Here is a 19,185-nt window from a genome sequence, read left to right as displayed (position 1 = left end):
AGCCATAGTGGAAGTAGTTATTCACGTGCCTGCATTCACAGAGTTGTCTGTATACATTATTATTTAATCTTCACAATAATTCTATAAGGTTAAGTATTATCATTCTCATAACTTAGATGAAGAAACAGATAAAGGGATAAATAACTACCCCAAGTCATACAACTTGTAAGTATCAATTCTAATTCTAATCTGTCTGATGGTTTGCACCAAACTAATCTCAAGAGTACAGGAAGGGTATGCAATGGAGAAGGCTACCAGAAAGAGTATCTGAGTTCTGCCTTAAAAGATGAATAGGAGGTAGTTGAGAAAGATAAAGGAAGTTCCATTGTTTTCTTTTAAAAATGTCTTACCTGCATATATATATATATATATATATATATATATATAAATACCTACCAGAGCCACTGCTGACTGATAGGGTCAAGTGATTCCCAAAGTATAGTATGTGCACCACCAGCGATACTTGAGACAATTTTTTTTAAGTTCTTACTTTGAAATTATTTCAAACTTACAAAAAAATTACAAGAATTGTACAAACAACCCCTATATTCTCTTCACCTCCACTTAACATTAACATTACAACACAATTTGACTTATCTCTTATTTTATATATATGTATATATATATATATATACACATATATATAACTATTTATTTTTACTCAGTTATTGCTGAACCATTTAAGTACACTGCAGATATCAACACCCTTTACTCCCAAATACCTGAGTGTGTTATTTCCTAAAAACAAGATCACTGTCTTCATAACCACAGTTCATTGATGAAGTCACAATATTTAACATTGCTACAATACTATTACCTAATCCATAGTCCACATTCATTTTTTCCAGCTGTCCATTACGTCCTTTATAATCCCCACTTTCCCTCCCAGGATACAATCCAGGACCAATGTATTACATTTAGTTATGTTTCTTTGGTTTCTTGTAATCTGGAAAAGTTTCTCGGTCCTTATATTTCACAACAGTGACTCTTTTGAAGAGTACAGACCAGCTGTCTCATTGAATTTGGATTTGTCTGATGTTTCCCTCACAATCAGATTCATGCTTTTTTTTTTAAATGGGATGCTACATGTGATATTCTGTCCTCAGTGCATCGCATCAGAAAGCACATGATGTCAGCTTGTACTTGAGACAATTTTATCATTTTTTATTTTAATAGTTTTATATTTATGTAAGTGTATAAAACTCATGATTTCAGAGATATTACAAAGATAAAGCTAATTTGTAATATAACATAAAAATTTTTAAAAATGATAATAGGAAGTATTAACATTGGATTCACTACTACACATGTGACACATGGGTTAAACCAAATTCAAAATGACATGGACTTTTAAGTAGCCAATAATAATGTAAAGAAAGTCCATTCCAAATTTCCTCCAGCGACTAATGGAAGATGGGTTAGTATCCTTAAAGATTGTGAGAAAGTAACTGATTAAAAGATAAAAACTATAAGCACCCCCAGCAAACTATTTATGTATCAATATAAACATTTTACTTATATAAGAACACAATATTATTATTTCAAGGGCATAATATTTGCTTTAAAGATAATGATGGATTTGTTATATTGATAAAATTATATTCTTTTATATGCTATTCTTTCAAATAATTCTCTGATACCAAATTCAGTCAAGGTCAACAAATATAAAAAGTGTAGTAAGAATCATCCTTGAATTTCTTTATGCCACCATAATGCATGCCAGTGCTTGTGGAAACTGTATGATACCTTAACACAGCAGTTCTCAACCTGTGGGTCGTGACCTCTCTGGGGGTCGAACGACCCTTTCACAGGGTTCGCCTAAGACCATCGGAAAACACATATTTTCGATGGTCTTAGGAACCAAGACACCGCTCCTCTATCCGTCTCCATGCTTCAAGACAAAATTTCACTTATTTGTAATTAGAAATAAATATTTCACAATATATAATTACATATTGTTTTTGTGAGTAATCACTATGCTTTAGTTATGTTCAATTTGTAACAATAAAAATACATCCTGCATATCAGATATTTACATTACAATTCATAACAGTAGCAAAATTACAGTTATAGAGTAGCAACAAAAATAATGTTATGGTTGGGGGTCACCACAACATGAGGAACTGTATTAAAGGGTCGCGGCATTAGGAAGGTTGAGACCCACTGCGCTTAACAGAATAATAAATGTTTGGTATTAACAAAGACTTTAAAAATAGTTATCCTACAAAATCGTTTAAAAGCTTATTCATGCATGATCCTAACAACGTCCTCAATCCTACTTAGAAGAAGGTATAAATTTGTATAAATTGAAAGAGCACATATACTTTGTTCTTGCCTGTCCGCATCATGAGGTTGTACATAGTCCACAGCTTTATGGTTAACATCAGTTTGCCCATATTTCTAAATTCCATCTTGGAAGCCAGCCCATCACATTCCCTCCGCCCTCATTCTAGTACAGAAAACACCTTTGAAGAGCTAATTACACAATTTAATATATAAATACAAAATAGTTTAGGGGAGAAAGGAGAAAAAGGTGGTGGTAAAAGAAGTACCTGCAGCCCCACAAAGGTAAATTGGTGGTAGGAGTTGGTAACAAAGGATTTTCTTCGCAAGAGCATCAGTTTATGCAAATTGTATATAGGTAAAGTATATTTTCTGCATTTCTTTGTTCAATTTTGGGATTTTGCTAAAATATTTCTTTTGCTCTTTCTATCATGCAGAAATTTTTTTTCTCTTTTCAGAAAAAAAAACAACCCTTTAATAAACATTTTCCTATCCAATTCAACATTATTTAAAAATCTGGGGGGGAAGGGTAATTTCAAATATGATATATAGAACCCAATTAACTCCAAAATGTTTTTTTTTTTTCCAGTTTTCCTTCAGGCTTTTTTTTTGTACCTCCTCTGGTCTTACCCAACACAGACTTATAGACCTAAAAATAACCAGTCTCCCTGGCCTTCACAAACAAAGTATTAAAGTAGTAGGAATGTTTGAGGAAGGTGGTTTCATTTCATATATGCTATTAAAATTTATTATATATATATATAAAGTGAAACGTTTTTTATAAAGGTAGCATTTTCACAAGAAAACACTTGGAAGTGATTAAAATATAAAGTAAAATTTTACAAGAAAAATTTTAAATCTATTCTACATAATGTTTTAATCACTTGCTAAATAATTGAAAAAGTCAAGCTGCAATCTTAATCAAGTCCTACAGAGGGAGCTAGCACCACAAAGAATAAATTTATAACAGGCCTTCAAGAAAAGACCTAGTCTGCTGGAAATATTGGATTTCTATTTGAAAACCTGAGCTCAAGTTATCCTCTAAGATTTTTACCTGAGCCATCAGCCAACACCCCAAAACACAGCATTAACTACAAACTACGGCATATTTCTAGTAAATTATATTAAAATGTATAAAATGTAATATCCATCATAAATACCTTTAAATACTTTGTGAAGTAGTTGTATTTGTTTTAAATATCATTCCTCCAAAAAAAAGTAAAAAATATTATTCTTCCTAAGTCACTGAACTTAGGCAAAGTAGAAAGCAATAAAAATGTCCTAAAATCAAATCATAGTCTATCCTTTTTTACAATAAGACAAGTTAGAGCCGCAGTTTCCTGTAAAATGAAAACAATTATATCTACCTCTAAAGATTGCTGTGAAAATTAGAGCGTAAAAGCAATTAAAATAATGCTCTTTTCTTGTTCTTCAATACATAAGTGTTATTTAATTGTTCCAAAAAGAAATCAATAATTATATTAAGTAAAGAAAATGTTTTCAAAGATTAGATTAGCTGCTAACACATACTAAAAATTTCCCGAAAACTCGCACATCCATCTTATTCCCAAAAAGTCTGACTCAATCCTTAGGACATAGATAGTACTGGCATACCCTTACATTATTTTTCAGTAGATATCTGTCATAGCTTCAGTCTCAAAATATTCCTGTTTGTTTTAGACCAAGGAGAAAAGGAATTCAACTACCAACAGTTTCTGCTCTCTCCATTTCATGTTGACCCCATGGAATATTCACCCCATAGATATTATAGAGTGAAATACTGTCAAGTAAATTGTTTATAGCAAAGGATCAATGAACTACACTTGGACTGAAAAACTCTGGATAAAGTTTCAGAAGACACCTTACCCTTTCCTTCCAAAAAAAAATGGAAGAGGTAGAGAGCAAAGACCATTACCCTTATCTTTTTAAAGAATTTTATGCTAGAAACTCAGAAACTATTGGGTTGTCGGAAAAGTCGTAACACATTTTTGCAAAAAAAAACATATTGATAGAAAAAATATGTCATGACTTTTCCAACAACCCAATATATATCCACAGGGATTACTGAATAGTCTAAAAAACAAGCAGCAAATTAAATAAATCATTTGCTTAATGGATAATAAAATAGCAAAGCACTAATCTAAACCCACAATGATATTTGACAGACATGTTCTCCAGAAGCCAGTTCAAGAGGGTTTTTATAAACATCATCGTGCTCACAAAAACCTATATCACAACTAACCTTTACATGGTTCTTCACAGTCCAAAACCTTTTTATATATATAATTCATCTAATCCTCATTAAACCTAATAAAAAATGAAATTATCACCATTTTACAAATAAGAACATTAAATTCAGAAGATTAAGTGATTAATCCAAGAGATATAGTTTGATACTGTGTTAACTAGAACTACATTTCCTTTCCCTATATGATATCAGGTTAGAATTCACCACAAAAGAAATCTGTATACAATTTGGGGGGGGGGTTTGCAAGTGAAGCAGCTGCCATGTCACTCCAAAGGTAGTTATCGGGTAGAGGTAGTGAAAGACAGAAACGTATGGGCAGAACTCCAGTTTGTACTTACTTATCTTCACTCCACCTCTAGTTCGCTTTCCCAACCAGGCCCAAGCCTATCACCAGATGGTTCACTGAAAACCCACAGAGGTGGTAGCTACAAAGAGCCAACAACCCACCACCTTTTTCACAGTTCACTCCGGCAGCTGAACATGCCTAGCTGCTTAAAACCTCCAACACAACCTACACCAGGAGTGGTTAGTGACTTTTCTCTGCTCCTTTTTGGACCTTTACTTCCCTAGTTTTCCCAAACTGAATAAAGTTTAATTCCTACAATAAATTCCTTACTTCTTAATATTCATACTGGAACTGAATCCTGACACACCAAGGTTATAGTCTGTAGCAAAACTCACACCTAAACTAAGTTTCTTCTAATGCTAAATCCAGGGCACCACACATTTCTTCAAAAGCAGAAGATGGCAATTTAGGATTAAACCCTTTAAGAGTTTTAAGATTTACCATTCCACTAATACAGTAAATCCCCAACTTACGATTGAGTTCCGTTCCAGGAGAACGTTCGTAAATAGGATTCGTTTGTAAGTCTTTGACACAAATATACAATGTAAAGCCAATGGTTGAACAATTCATGTTATAAGAACAAGAGACGTCTATCATCTTTTCGCCTCAGTCCAATCTCTCAATTATTTTCACTTTTGTTTCCATGCTTATTGCTTTGCGCTTCCTAGCAGTCCCCTCCACATCACCACTGCTTTTCCTCTTGCTTCTGGACATCCTGGGCTCTGATTGAGCACTGTACTATTGTACACTATCGCATTGTACAGTAAGCACACAGCAGCACAACTGTGACAATGTCCGGCAGACACGTAAGCTACTTCCGCGATTTGTTCGCATCTACAAATGTTCGTAAATCAGGGACTTACTTACTGTGTACATTTTTTCACTCATCTACCATACATACATGAATATCAGACCAAGTTTAATCCTAAAATTATCTCTTGTAATGAGTTCTCCTTTATGACAGGGTAATAATTTTCTTTTAAACAATAAACTAGTTAAGCAAACCTTTCAGCAGTTTCATAATCAAGGTATAACAGATAAGAAAAAACTATGAAATCCCAGAATTTTAAAGTGAGAGGGCAGTCGAAAGTTCACCAAAAAGGGTGAACTTCTGGTCACAGATCACTTGAAAACTATTTATGGAATATGTATAAAAGCCTGAAATGAATTCAATCAATGCTAGTTTGGGACTCTCACAGAAGTCACCTAATGGCACCAATTTAAAAAAAAAAGAGCAAAGGAATCTAACATTTAGTACTTATTGCTGAAGGCATAGTCTCATAAGGAAAAATGGTGAAGGTTATTATAAAGAGCTTCTTAAAGATCAGTTTAAAAAGCAATATAGTTAATGGTTACCTTACAAAGATCAAACTATATATATAAATCAATTAAAAAAAACGTTTTCTCATGTAAAAGGCATTTGTAGCTTAGGATGAAATATCCAATGAAAGTATCATACATAGAATTGAAGAACTTAGATCGAAGAAGATTGTTTTCTAGAGAAAAGGACTCTACTGGTGAGAAAGATGTCAATAATAAAGATTCTGAACATTCAAGAAAATAATGGTAAAAAAAGAAAAAAGTATTTAAAAATTATTTCACATAATATATGGTTGTAAAATGTATGACGTAACTAAACTAAATTGTAAGTATAAATCTAACTTATTTCATAAACATGTCTAAAAGCTTTTAGAATCAAGTTGGCCAGAAATCTTTGTACCATACTCTCTCCTTGGAAGAATGGGAAGTGTCTTGAACTTGGAAGTCAGGCACACATAGTATTTGATTCTCCTCAACTCATTCACTAGTGCCTATAGATCCGAGGTGGTTTCCAAAAGCATAATACAATACTGTGAAATTAATCAGCCACTGACTTTTGATATAGCTATCGAGTTCATTACAGTCAGTTACTGAGTCTTGCGATGGATATTAATCTCTTCTATTAAAAAAAAAATCTCTGCATCTTTAAGGGGATGCTCAGTGTAACAGAAAAGCATTTAAATGGGAATCAGGAGACTTTGATTCTGGTTCAGCACTGTCATTAAATAACAGTGTAACCTGTAACAAGTCACTTTATCACTGTGAATCTCACTCAAGTCATTATAAAATACAGATATTAGTTCTAATATTCATTTCTAGAATCAAAGTTCTATAATTTAAAAGATATGAAAATGGCCCTTCAGTAAGAGACCATAAAAATGTTCATATTTAAAATACTGTACCTTATCTATGAATATTGAAAAATATTAACCATTTAACTTTGTTGTTGGTCCTAGGTTTTCTTTATTTCAAATTTTTTTATTTTTTGCTTGCCAGATTTTTTTTCTCTTTTGCATTAAGTAAATACATTTTGCCATGAACAAACTCTATTAGCTTTACACGCAATAGTTCTTACCTTATTCTTACAAAACAAACTTGATGCTTTCAAAGAACTGCTAAGAACATTAATAATAATGAATATAAGAGCATGTCAGATGTCACTGGTTGTCTCTAATTGCTCTTAACATATTCTTAAACATGCCGCTTAAACTCTTATAAATCTCTCCTGCTAGTTTAGAAATTGGGCACTGTTCTGTAAGAAATTATATTTTTTTTACACTGAAACAAAGATCAAGGTCTAACAGTGTCCTTTCCAATACTCTTGCTTCATATCCCTTGCACAATTCATTTATTTTCTCTAATTTCATCATAACCCTAAATTGACAAAAACAAATACAATATAATTATTACAAGACAAAATTTTTAACTTTAACGGGGTAATTCTGATAAAATAATTAATTTTTACATAAAAAAAGTCATGAAAGAGAATTCACTCAAAATAGAAGGAAAAATATACCTCATATCTAGAACAGCACACATTGCTTATAAAAATTCACCCTTTATCTTGGCAGCTATCTTGAAAAGCCAAGAAAATAAATGTGAATCTCTTTTAAAGAAGCTTTCCCCATGCTGTATATATAATACAGCAAACTGAAAAGAATCCAGATATCAAGTTACTTCTGTTTGTGTTAAGTGGCATGGATATTTCTGAATTTATTTATATTGCCTTTGGAATTTGTCTTTAATTCCAGCCAACTTTTAACTTTTCTTACCCGAATCTCTATGATCTCATCTCAATATCCTATTCAAGGTAATATGCAATTTAGATATTCATAAAACGAACAATATTTATGAAAACAAAATGGTTCTATTTTCTATAACTGCAGGTATGTCCGATAAGAAAACCAACAATTACAAAATGCCCAATTATGAAACTTTTTAAATGTAAAGTAATATTAAATTGGAAAGTAAGTCTCTATTGATAAATGAAATCAGTATCTTTAAATGGTGCCCAGCACAGTAACTGATAAGTAGGTGAAAAAAAAATTTATTGAATGAAATAGTAATATTTTTCTAATTTATTTTAAATTACTGCATTTACAAAATCAAAACCCTGACAGACTGAGAAAAATCTACAGAAAACTAAAGAAACCAGTTCATTCCTGGACCATGTACTGAGCAAAGTACAAATTCCACAGTTTGGGATTAATCTCATCACAAATTTAATTGCTTTGCTTTCCCTACTTTAAATCATCTTCCAGAATTTTCGGTATGTAATCAGTAAAAAGGAATCTGAGAAAAACCATACTGCTTAAAGAAACAAGTGTCACTGTCATTACTGACCAATGTTTCCTGTTTTATTGCATGTCACAGTTTTCCCCAGACAGAAAAATAACAAGTATATTTGTATAGCAAGAATGACTAAGTGTATATGGAATCTGAATCACCACATTTTAGGAACTAAGAATATTTTTAATGAAAATATAGTTAGTATTTACCACAAAAAGTATTATCAGGATAGAGTTATCATTGTACTCTTATCGGTATACATAGAATTAAGGTACATTTTAAAAAACCAGGCTAATTTAATGGTGCCAATGCATTTTTACAATACCATGGTGAATCAAGAGTACCTTTAACAGATTAGAATTAAAACATAATAATGTTTTATGAGAATAAAGCATGGAATTATTAATTGGATAATTAAATTTTGTTTTATATCTACATCTCTTAGCTAGCCTCAAATTTTTAATTCTACAGTATTATTTGACATGAGGTGCTTGCATAATAATTAAGGTTATCATAACTTTCTTACAGTACAATGGGGAAAAAAGTAGACTAGCTAGAAAATAAACAGAAATATATAAAAAATTTTTAGCTTCCCTCTTTGGACAATCTTATGACACTGAAAAGGTTAAGTTGAGATGAATTTAAAGAACTCCCAAACCGGTAATTTTTAACTAAAAACTTCACAGTTCCTGTGAGGTACTTATCTTTAAATACTACTATAGGGCAGAAAAATAACAATGGAAATATCCCAGAATCATATATATAGTTATTTTCATCTGGAAGATAGAACCCTAAGAACATTAAAATGTTAAAAAGGAAAACAATTTCATTCACATTTGAAATTTTTTTAAAGTGTTTTACCTTATGCTAAACAATAATCAGGCGCTTACTTTTTCATAAGGCAACAAAAGAAACAAAAGTATATTTCTCTATCTTAAGCATGAGGGTGAGGAAGTCAATTAAGTAAGAGCCAAAAATTAACAATGACAATTTAATATTTTATCTGGGGAAAGAAAATGAAATGACATATTTCCCAATATACCCTTAGTCTAGATAATGGATTACAATACCAAATATTTCAATGTGCTATAGAAACAATTATTTCCTGTGTTAACCTTATGTAATATAAATATCCTAATCCGACTAAAATTAAGGTCTTAGTGTTAATTATATCTTTATACTTCATAAAACTTTAAAAATCAAGATTGTTTATATACATCTACCCCATAGACAGAAGAAACTATGTACAGCCTCAGGTTTAATGCACTTACAGTTCCTTGTGTTTGTCTTCAGCCAAGATTTGGTCATTTGCTTTAAGAGAATACCTATAACACAAAACAAAAACATACGGGTCATATAAATACACAAATACGTTTGCCTCAAGGACACCTGACTGTAGTATAAATAGTTGACACCTATCAAATACTACCACACTGTTACAGGTCTTTGTCTTAATTGATAAAATATAAAAAATGCCCAAGTTCTTTGCTGTTCTATTAGTCACTTCCACACACACCACCACAAGAACTGAAGGGAGATCAACTTGACCGTGCTTTGATAATACAAGGTATCTTCAATATTTTTCTGTAGTGAATCATCTGTAATGTTATGCTCATCCAGCAGGTCAAGATTTAAAAAAACTACTATAAAGTATTTAAGAGTTCACAAAAAGTATGCAGTTGTTCACTCATTAAACACATAGTAAACATCCACTGCATACCAAACTATGTACTAGGTAGTGTGATGTAGGAGAAAAAATGAGTTTTTAAATTCTTGACTGACCCATTTACTAGCTTAATGACCATACATAATTATTTCGCCTATTTTAATCTCAGTTTCCTGTCTATAAACTTAGAACAGGGAACTTTCAAATTACTGCTGAAGGTGAGCAGACTTCCTGAGGAGTACACTGCTGAAACAGATTCAAAAAAAAGAAAAAGACAGCAATTCCCAGGTCTTCAATTTCCACCTGTATTCAACACTTTCCTAAAACTAACTGTGTAGAGCACCGGATGATGTTAGAATGAGTTTTGTGTGAGCAAGAGTGATTCCATATTGAATGCACAAGAGTAACTCCATTTTGGACATGTGCAAAGAACTTAGCAGACAACACCCAGGGAGCTGCTCTTTGCCCTGGTAATTGGGTATAACCAGCTACACCCCAAAGGTCTGCTACTGAAGATATGAGGACATCAAGGTCGCTGGATGGCTGTCCCATAAGGTGATATCAGAAAGGCACTCAGAAATGCATAAGAACTGAGGACTTTTGCAGCTCAGAGAGCCCGTCTCCACTGAGAGGTCGCCACGCAGCCACCCTACTCCAAGAGCCCTCCACTTTGCTCTGCTCTGCTCCAACCAAACCGCTGCAGGACCGACCTCCCGGACCAGCCACCCTTCTTCACTCCACCAGGACTCCGATTGACTTTGGGACTGGTTCGTTACTCTGTTTTACCCAATTATTGTATTACTCTGTGTGCTTTTACTGTTTGGCATATTGATGATTGATGTTTGAGTGAAGAGCACACTGAAAGGCATTTAAGATCTTGCGTTCTTCGCTCTGTTCTTCGCTTGTGCCACGGCTACTGCAGAGGCCTCAGTCAGTGCCAGGTAGATCCTGGGGGTCTGAAAGTCTCTCGGGGGTTAATCCCCCTGACTTGCAGGAAGCAACTGCAGCACGGACTGTGAGCCTAGCAGTTTCTCAAAACACTAACCTACCTGACAATGGATCAGAGGTCCAAGTGAAGAACTCATGTAGATTCTCCTTTTTTGCCTACTCTTTCCAAAGTGCCATTACCCACTTTACAAAAAGAACAGCAACCACCCATCCTGAATGGAACTGTATTGAACTGCCTGGAGTGTAAAAACCTCTGAAAAAAAACCTCTGAAGTACTAACAAAGGAATGATTTATATTTTGTCCACAAAGCCTTAATACCACAAACTGACTACATACAGGGCTTCCTGTTTTATACATTATTTCTATTAAAAAATGAAGACAGCAATTATAAATGGGGAATTGTGATAGACACAATTTTGCAGACACACTATGGAATGGGGCAGAAGTTGATTACAATTCTCATTTAAAAAGCTTATCTCGGGCCGGCCGGGTGGCACAGTTGGTTAAGAGTGTGAGCTCTGAGCAACAGGGTCGCCAGTTCAATTCCCACATGGGCCAGTGAGCTGCGCCTGAGATGAGCTGCCACTGAACTGGTGAGGACGTGTGCTCTTAGCACCAAGGCTGCCGGTTCAACTTCCACATGGGATGGTGGGCTGCAGCCCCACCCCAACCCCACCCCCCGCAGCAACTACATTTGAAAGTGGTGACTGGACTTGGAGCTGAGCTTGCACTCTCCACAACTAAGATTGAAGGACAGCAACTTGACTTGGAGCTGATGGGTCCTGGAAAAACACAATGTTCCCCTTCCCCAATTCCCCAACACTGTTCCCTTCCATAATTCCCCAATAAAATCTTTAAAAAAAAAAAAGTTTATCTCTTCAAAGAATGTATTACTTTTCAGGTACAGTCCTATGAAGCAAAGCTAGGAGAGTGCCCAATAAAAAACAAGAAAGATAGTGTAAACTTATTTTTTCCAGGAAACAAACCTAAAACAAGGCTCCTTGCCTTCTTTGTATCTATCGAGGATTACATATCAAAAGATGGTTGTCACAGAAACACCTATCAAATCATTAATTTGAATTGAAAAATGAAGCCAAATTTTTTCTATCATGAGTAAATCTGATTGGTTTGACAATGAAGAACAGTTTTGCCAATCAGGCAGATGGTCTTAAACTAAATGAATGGCTTTGACTAAAACATATTTAAGACACTTGATAAAAACATTTTATCAAAAAAAAATACCCTTTTCAGAGAGCCCTTCTAGTTGCTAGACGGGATGCTACCCAATTCATGAACAGCTTAATAAAGCCAATTAAATCTCCAAATTTACTTGGTTGAATTTTGTTTTTTAACAGATTTGGTGGCAACCTTGGGACCAAAGTGAACTCCTGATGCCATACAGGGACAATGAGAAACACAGGTGCGGCATCCACAACCCTATTTGAGTTCGCTGTCTTTCTCGCTGTTTCCAAGAGCCATTAATTAATAAGTCCCTCTCAGTTTGAGTTCCCCTCTCTTTGCATTTGAGCTCCAATCTCACTGGCTTTCCTTTACAGGCAGGTCACCTTGAGCTAGGAGATGATTCTGCTTGCGGCCAGCTGAAGAGGAGCCATCTAAGCTGGCAGATGGTCTATCCCCAAGAGCCAAGCCCCTAGTCTGTCAGAAGGCAATCCCCAGGTGTAAACCCCAGCCCTTAGCTCTGTCCCTGAATTCCACCTTGGGAACTGCTGACGGTTTAGTCTGCAATTCCTCATTTGTCTGGAATCAGCCCATAGATTCCACACAGAGAACTGTCGGTGGCAGCTGTGTAAGAGTGAAATGCTCGGCCTCTCTGACTCCATCTTGTTCAAGCCTGCTTTGTTCCCATGGCCTTCAGGCTAATAGCTTCTGCTTAGTATTGTCTTCAGACATAATAATCATTAGAGGACTTCTGCTCACAGCTTGAGTTTTACTAAAACAGCCCCTCCTATTTCCTCTTTCCTTGATAAAAAAGAAGCCTGAACTCTGTACTTTGGTTAGATGGATTTGAGCAACCACAAGGTCTTCCATCTACATGGTTGGCGCCTTCTGGATCAATAAACCTTTCCTTACTCAAAAAAAAAAAAAAATCCTTTTGACAAAGACATATTGAAATAAATAATATTTAACTTTTCTCAGCACCTCCTGAAATGTTAAGGTAAACATATATCTAGAAGTAAAATATTAATAAACATAATTATTAGTTTTTTAAGAAGCCTTAATAAAGAGTCTTTTTTGGTATACTTCCCAGAATTGCATTGTCTCTAAAGACTCTAATACCTGGCAAGTCAGGTGGTTTCTAATTCTTTTCTTCCAACAAAACTGAAGAAGGATCTAATCAAATTATCAGCTAATGGATAAATAAAAATAATTTTTATGCTAGATCATTTGATGACAGAGGAGTTCAAATAACTGAGTGACTCAGCTGAAACAAAAGTCTGTCCATTACCATCCAACTAATTATGTAAAACTTTTCTCAACACTTACACCTCTAAAACAAAAAACGGAAATAAAATGATGCTGAGCATTGTCTTACTGTAGCAATGAGCATAATTTATCCTCAAAAGGTTGAACTAAAAAAAAATTTAACATTAGCTTCACCCATGTCATCAAAGCAGGCTTTTCGAATACCTTAGTTTCTTCTGTTTCATAATTACTTAACATTTTAATACATTTATGTTGTTTTACTAACTACATGCTAATTATAATTTAATGACTAGGTTTTTTTAATTCAGTTTACATACATATTTTTATTGAAGAGACATGATAGAGTGATCAATCTGCATGAAAGGCTTTAATGTACAAAATATATTTTCATAATATAGTATTACACACAAAATATAATTCCTGCATACAAATCAATTACATAAGGATAAAATCTAGTTGATAAAAGTGTAATAGAAGTATAAATTTAACCGAAAAAGAAATATAAAATTTTTCAATGTTAAAAAAAGAGCATGTTTGTATATTTTTAGAAATGGATGAAAGGTATCAAACCACAATGTTATTTAGAGTCCACTAAAAGAGTGATTTGTCAGTTTTATTTAATAGTACAATAAAAGCTCACAAATATTAATGATTGAGGAAGTACTTCTTTATCAAATTAGTTTTATGTAAGTTAAAAAGTGGTAGTTCTCCACCTTTTTTCTGCCTGAATTTACCAGAGGGAAAACACATACATACTCCAATCAGGAAGCAGGAGAAAACCACCAGGATAAGGAGCCCTCTTCATCCCGCAGCTTGCCCCCACAGAGAGAACCTCTTGAGTGAGTTAAAAAACATTAGGTTGAAAGTCTGAGACCTAGATTGTCCTGATTCTGCCGTTAATTAGATTTTGGAAGTGGACAAGCCATTTAATTACTCTAAGGAGGACAAAACTACCTGTGTCACAGGGTTGCTATGTGGATCAAATAAGATAATGCATGAAAACTGCCTAGCACATTATTTAACACATAATAAATACTCATCCCTCCCCCGTTTCTTGGAATGCTTCCAACCCTGTAAAATGAATGATTTAATTAGTTCAATATGGGGGGTAGGAAGGGCCGTTTAAAGTGTTTGCATGTTTGGAAACAATTGTATGACTACAAATTTCCACTAAAGAAACCAGAATTGTGTACAAAGATGTCAATTAGAACATTATTTCTGGAAAAGTAAAACTGTAAACAATCACACCATCCAGAAAGTAGCAGATTGTATCAATAAATTATAGTACAACAGTGGGGAAATGGTTCAATATTAAGTTAAAAAAAAAAGATCACAATATACTCCCAAAAATAATTGGGAACATATATGCAAAAATATTATATAGGGGCTGGCCGAGTGGCTCAGTTGGTTAAGAGCTCGAGCTCTGAGCAACAGGGCTACGGGTTCAATTCCCACATGGGCCAGTGAGCTGTGCCCAAGCTGAGCTGCTGCTGAGCTGCCAACAGGTGGCAGGATGGCTCAGCTGCTGAGAGCACGTGCTCCTAACAAAAAGGTTGCCGGTTCGACTCCCGCATGGGATGGTGGACTATGCCCACCTGCAACTAAGATTGAACACGGCACCTTGAGCTGAGCAGCCACAAGCTGCTGATGGGCGGTCAGATGGCGAATGAACTTGGAGCTAAGCTAGCTGAGCCCTCCACAACTAAGACTGAAGGACAACAATTTGGCTGTTCCTCTTCCCCCATTCCCCAGTAAAATCTTTTTTTTTTTAAAAAGATATGCTAAAACAGCAGTAGTATAAACTAACAGTAATAAAACAAAGCTCAGGCCTCTTATAAAAGATTGAAACAAGCATTCTTTACCGAATGTGTTCTTTCCCTGAAGATTTGCATAACAGAATTTTAGGCCTATAAAGGACCTTAAAGAGATTGTGAAGTCCAGAAACTGCCCTGTCATAAGCAAAATGCCCTACCCACTGTCATACGGGTATTAATGCCAAACTAAGACTTGCTACTAGAAGGGTGAGAATAAATTATCCCATAAAGACTTGCAACTAAAATTGCCTTCTGAGAACTAAACAAGTAAAATTCCTAGAAATCTACAAATATTACCACATAGTCCAAACAATCCTAATAGTGTCCTGCAAAATTTTATAAAATTGACAGAATCAATCAGGTAGACAGTGTGGATGTGGTAAGATTTTAAATAACATGTTTAATTGGCTCTTGCAATTAAAAAATGAAGGTTGATTAAAACATACTAGAGGAAGAAAAGGGAGGCCAAAAGTGTTAATCATAAAAATGTTTCATACTAAAGCTGAAATTTAAGAGGCTTTTATACAGAAACAGATTAAGAATAAACCACAGGGTTAGAATGAAAATAATAGCAAAAATACAAGGATTATGGAAATAATATTTTAAATTCTCATTAGTAAACTAGATGAGGATTAAAACTCAACTAGAGAAAGCTGAAGGAAAAAGAATTAAACTAGATTTAAACCTAAACACACAGAATTATAATCTTCATAGTCTTAAATTTTTCTTTCCTTATGCCTTTTATTTTTTAAAAATTGATAATTACTCAAAATGACTAGTCACATATTTTCAGTAAAGGACTTTTAAAAATTTGGTACTTGTGATATGTCACTGCTTGGCTCTTGGGCCACATCAAGAGAACTGGCCCACTTTATATGACACTTCCCATTTATTTCTAAATACATTTTAATCTGGCTTCTGTCTCTATCACTTCACTGCAATTTACCTAGCTGAAGTCATCGCTGACATCCTATTGTCAAACCCACTGGACTCTTGTAGGCCTTACGTTACTAGACATTTGTTATATCTGATATTATTAACCACTCTGTCATACAAACTCACTGTATTTTGTGAGACCCTGTCCTAGTTCTCCTGCTAAAACCTCACTATTTCTTCTCCACCTCCTTCCATAATTCTTCATCTATCCATCCATTAATGTTCTATCTTCCAGCCCACTTCTCCTTTTACTTTATACCCTTTCTTTAGAAAGGCTCATGTATTGGATGCTTTAAATGCCACCTATATAATGATAATGATGATGATGATGATGATGATGATAGCCGCTAACATTTATTGAATGGCAATGTGTAAAATTACAATTAAATATAATGTTTATTTATTGTACATCTCTCCAGCCATGAATCTTCTATCCACCAGAAACATAAATCCAACTCTCACCTACATACACCCACCTAGATACCACATAGTCATCTCATGCATAAACAAAACTGAACTCAATTTTCTCTATCCCCTCCAACATGTCTTCCACCCATATTCCCTCAGTTGTAAATATTACCATCTACAAGTACAAAAGTTGCAATATCATCCCTGACTCCTTTGCCATCTTCATTAAATCAAGCTGAATCTTACCTTCGTAACACTAAAACATCATTGAACTTTCTCCCAACCATTCTATCGTAGCTACAATGATCAGGTCACTATCTCTCAACAGCTCTATCACCACAGCCTCCTCTAACCTATCTCCTCACATCCACTGACCTACGGCAGACACAGTGATAGATATCATTCTAAATGTGAATCCAACCATGTCATCTCCCTACTTATCCCCCTTGCCCGTAACAGAGACATGACAGACATTCCAAGCTCCTTAGTAGCCGAATGGCAAATGCAAAACTTAGCTCATTCAACCTTCACATTATAATATTCCTATTTTAATATTCTTATTATAATATTCCTAATTTATTCACAAGGAAACTGAGCTTCCATAGATGAAGAAACATAACCAAGGTCACACTGCAAGTCCGGGGCACACTCTTAATTAACCTTTATTCTATAATACCACAGTAATGAAGTGGTTTCTTTCTACATCTGTCTCCTCAATTAGGCTCCTAGATGCTTAAAGGCAAGTAACTTACTTAACATTGTATTCCCAGTACTTGGGAAAAGGCTGACCACAAAACAGGCACTCAAAAAAAATTGTAATGAGAGTAAATGAACTGTTAAAAATGAATCCATGTTTAGGTAAGTATTAGGAATACCATTTTCCTCAATATTCAAAGTCAGGTCTGAACATCAGAGGATCTCCAAGGAACACCATTTAATTATATCTAGGGCAAAGTGAAGATTTCGTAAATGAGTCTGTGGTCCTTTCGTATCCATAATTTAGGTTTTATGTGAAGAAGCCCATAATTTAGGTCTTATCAAGACCAATCACTTAATATGTGAAATAATATAAAGATTCAGAATCAAATACCAGTTTAATTCAAATTGTGAGACTCTAGTATTCTGAAAGAGAGAATCAGAATAGCCCAAGACCATCTTTCTTTAAATGTAGTTCACAAGGTAACTAAGGTAACAACAACAACAAAATTCAGTAACATTTCCAAGAACCAGCAATAATCTAGAAAATATTGTTGAAAAAATATTCTACTCACAATAGCAACAATTTTATTTATTTTTTTTTAAAAGATTTTTTTTTTTTATTGGGGAATTGGGGGAATGGGAACAGCACTGGGGAATTGGGGGAAGGGGAACAGACAAGTTGCTGTCGTTTTCTTCTTCAGTCTAGTTGTGGAGGACGTTGCTTCACTGGCCCAAGTTGGCACCATCATTGCGCTCTTCCCTGGCGAGGCAGATCAGTCGCCGGCTTCTGGACGGCCGCTCACTGCGGCTGCTGACCGCTCACGCTGGCTGCTGGCTACACACAGTAGCCCATGGCAACCCACTGCCACAGGGACTGCAGCCTACGCCGTCACCGGCGACTCTCGGCAGCCCAGCTCCAGGTTGAGCTGTTGTTCAGCATCTTAGCTGTAGAGGGCAGTGTCACTGGCCCTCATATGTGGGATCCGAACCGGGGCCCTCTGGCATCCCAAGCCAGTTCTTAACCATTGCGCCACTCGGCCGGCCCAACAATTTTATTTTTTAAATTCCTAAAATAAACCTAACAAAAAATGTACACCTATAAAGAAAACTATAAAATTTTGCAATTAGACCTAAGCTACCCTGCCTTACATTTTAACCACTAATCACGTATGACTATTTAAGTTTAAATTAATTAAAATTAAATAAAATTTTAAAATTCAAGTTCATCAGTTGCACTAACCACACTTCAAATGTTCAAAGTTAAATGTGACTACTGGTTAAAGCACAGATACACATTTCTATCATCACAGAAAGTTCTAGGGTACAGCACAGCTGCAGAGATAACTTATCTCAGATTTTGTTTTTACTGTAATCACTTCTACGTGGTTTGAATTTTTTCCAAAAAAAAACATTTATTTTCATAATTTTTGAAGCTAACAAAATAAGATATGTACGTTTTAAAACACCGAACCATTTTGTAACCCTGTATTTAATGTATTTAGAGCTTATGTGTTATTGAAAATTATAAAAGAACACCTAAAATAAGTGAAGAAATACATGTAAGATAAAAAAAATACTTACATGGTAAAGATGTCACTTTTCTAAATTAATCTATACATGTAATGCAATTCTAAACAAAATTCAAGAAAAAAATTTGTAGAATTTGACAAGCTCATTCTAAAATTTATGTACAAAACAGCCAAAAATAACTGAGAACATTTTGTAATAAGAACAAAGTGTAGGGACTTGCCTTATCAGAGTTCAAAAATAATTATAAAGCTT

General features: G+C 34.6%; 1 protein-coding gene across 4 annotated transcripts in view; it reads right to left on the bottom strand.

The window, feature by feature from the left end:
* ADK (adenosine kinase) overlaps positions 1-19,185 on the bottom strand; it is a 537,152-nt gene that overhangs the window by 444,886 nt on the left and 73,081 nt on the right. For all 4 annotated transcript variants that reach the window (XM_019626043.1, XM_019626068.1, XM_019626051.1 and 1 more), the window contains exon 3: positions 9,758-9,811. In XM_019626043.1, coding sequence (XP_019481588.1) covers positions 9,758-9,811 — 54 coding nt within the window. The remainder of the gene's footprint in view (positions 1-9,757; positions 9,812-19,185) is intronic.

This window comes from Hipposideros armiger, unplaced genomic scaffold (genome assembly GCF_001890085.2).
Source record: "Hipposideros armiger isolate ML-2016 unplaced genomic scaffold, ASM189008v1 scaffold_15, whole genome shotgun sequence".
Taxonomy (NCBI): Eukaryota; Metazoa; Chordata; class Mammalia; order Chiroptera; family Hipposideridae; genus Hipposideros; species Hipposideros armiger.
The sequence above is the reverse complement of the archived record's forward strand: the minus strand, read 5'-3'. Positions and strand labels throughout refer to the sequence as shown.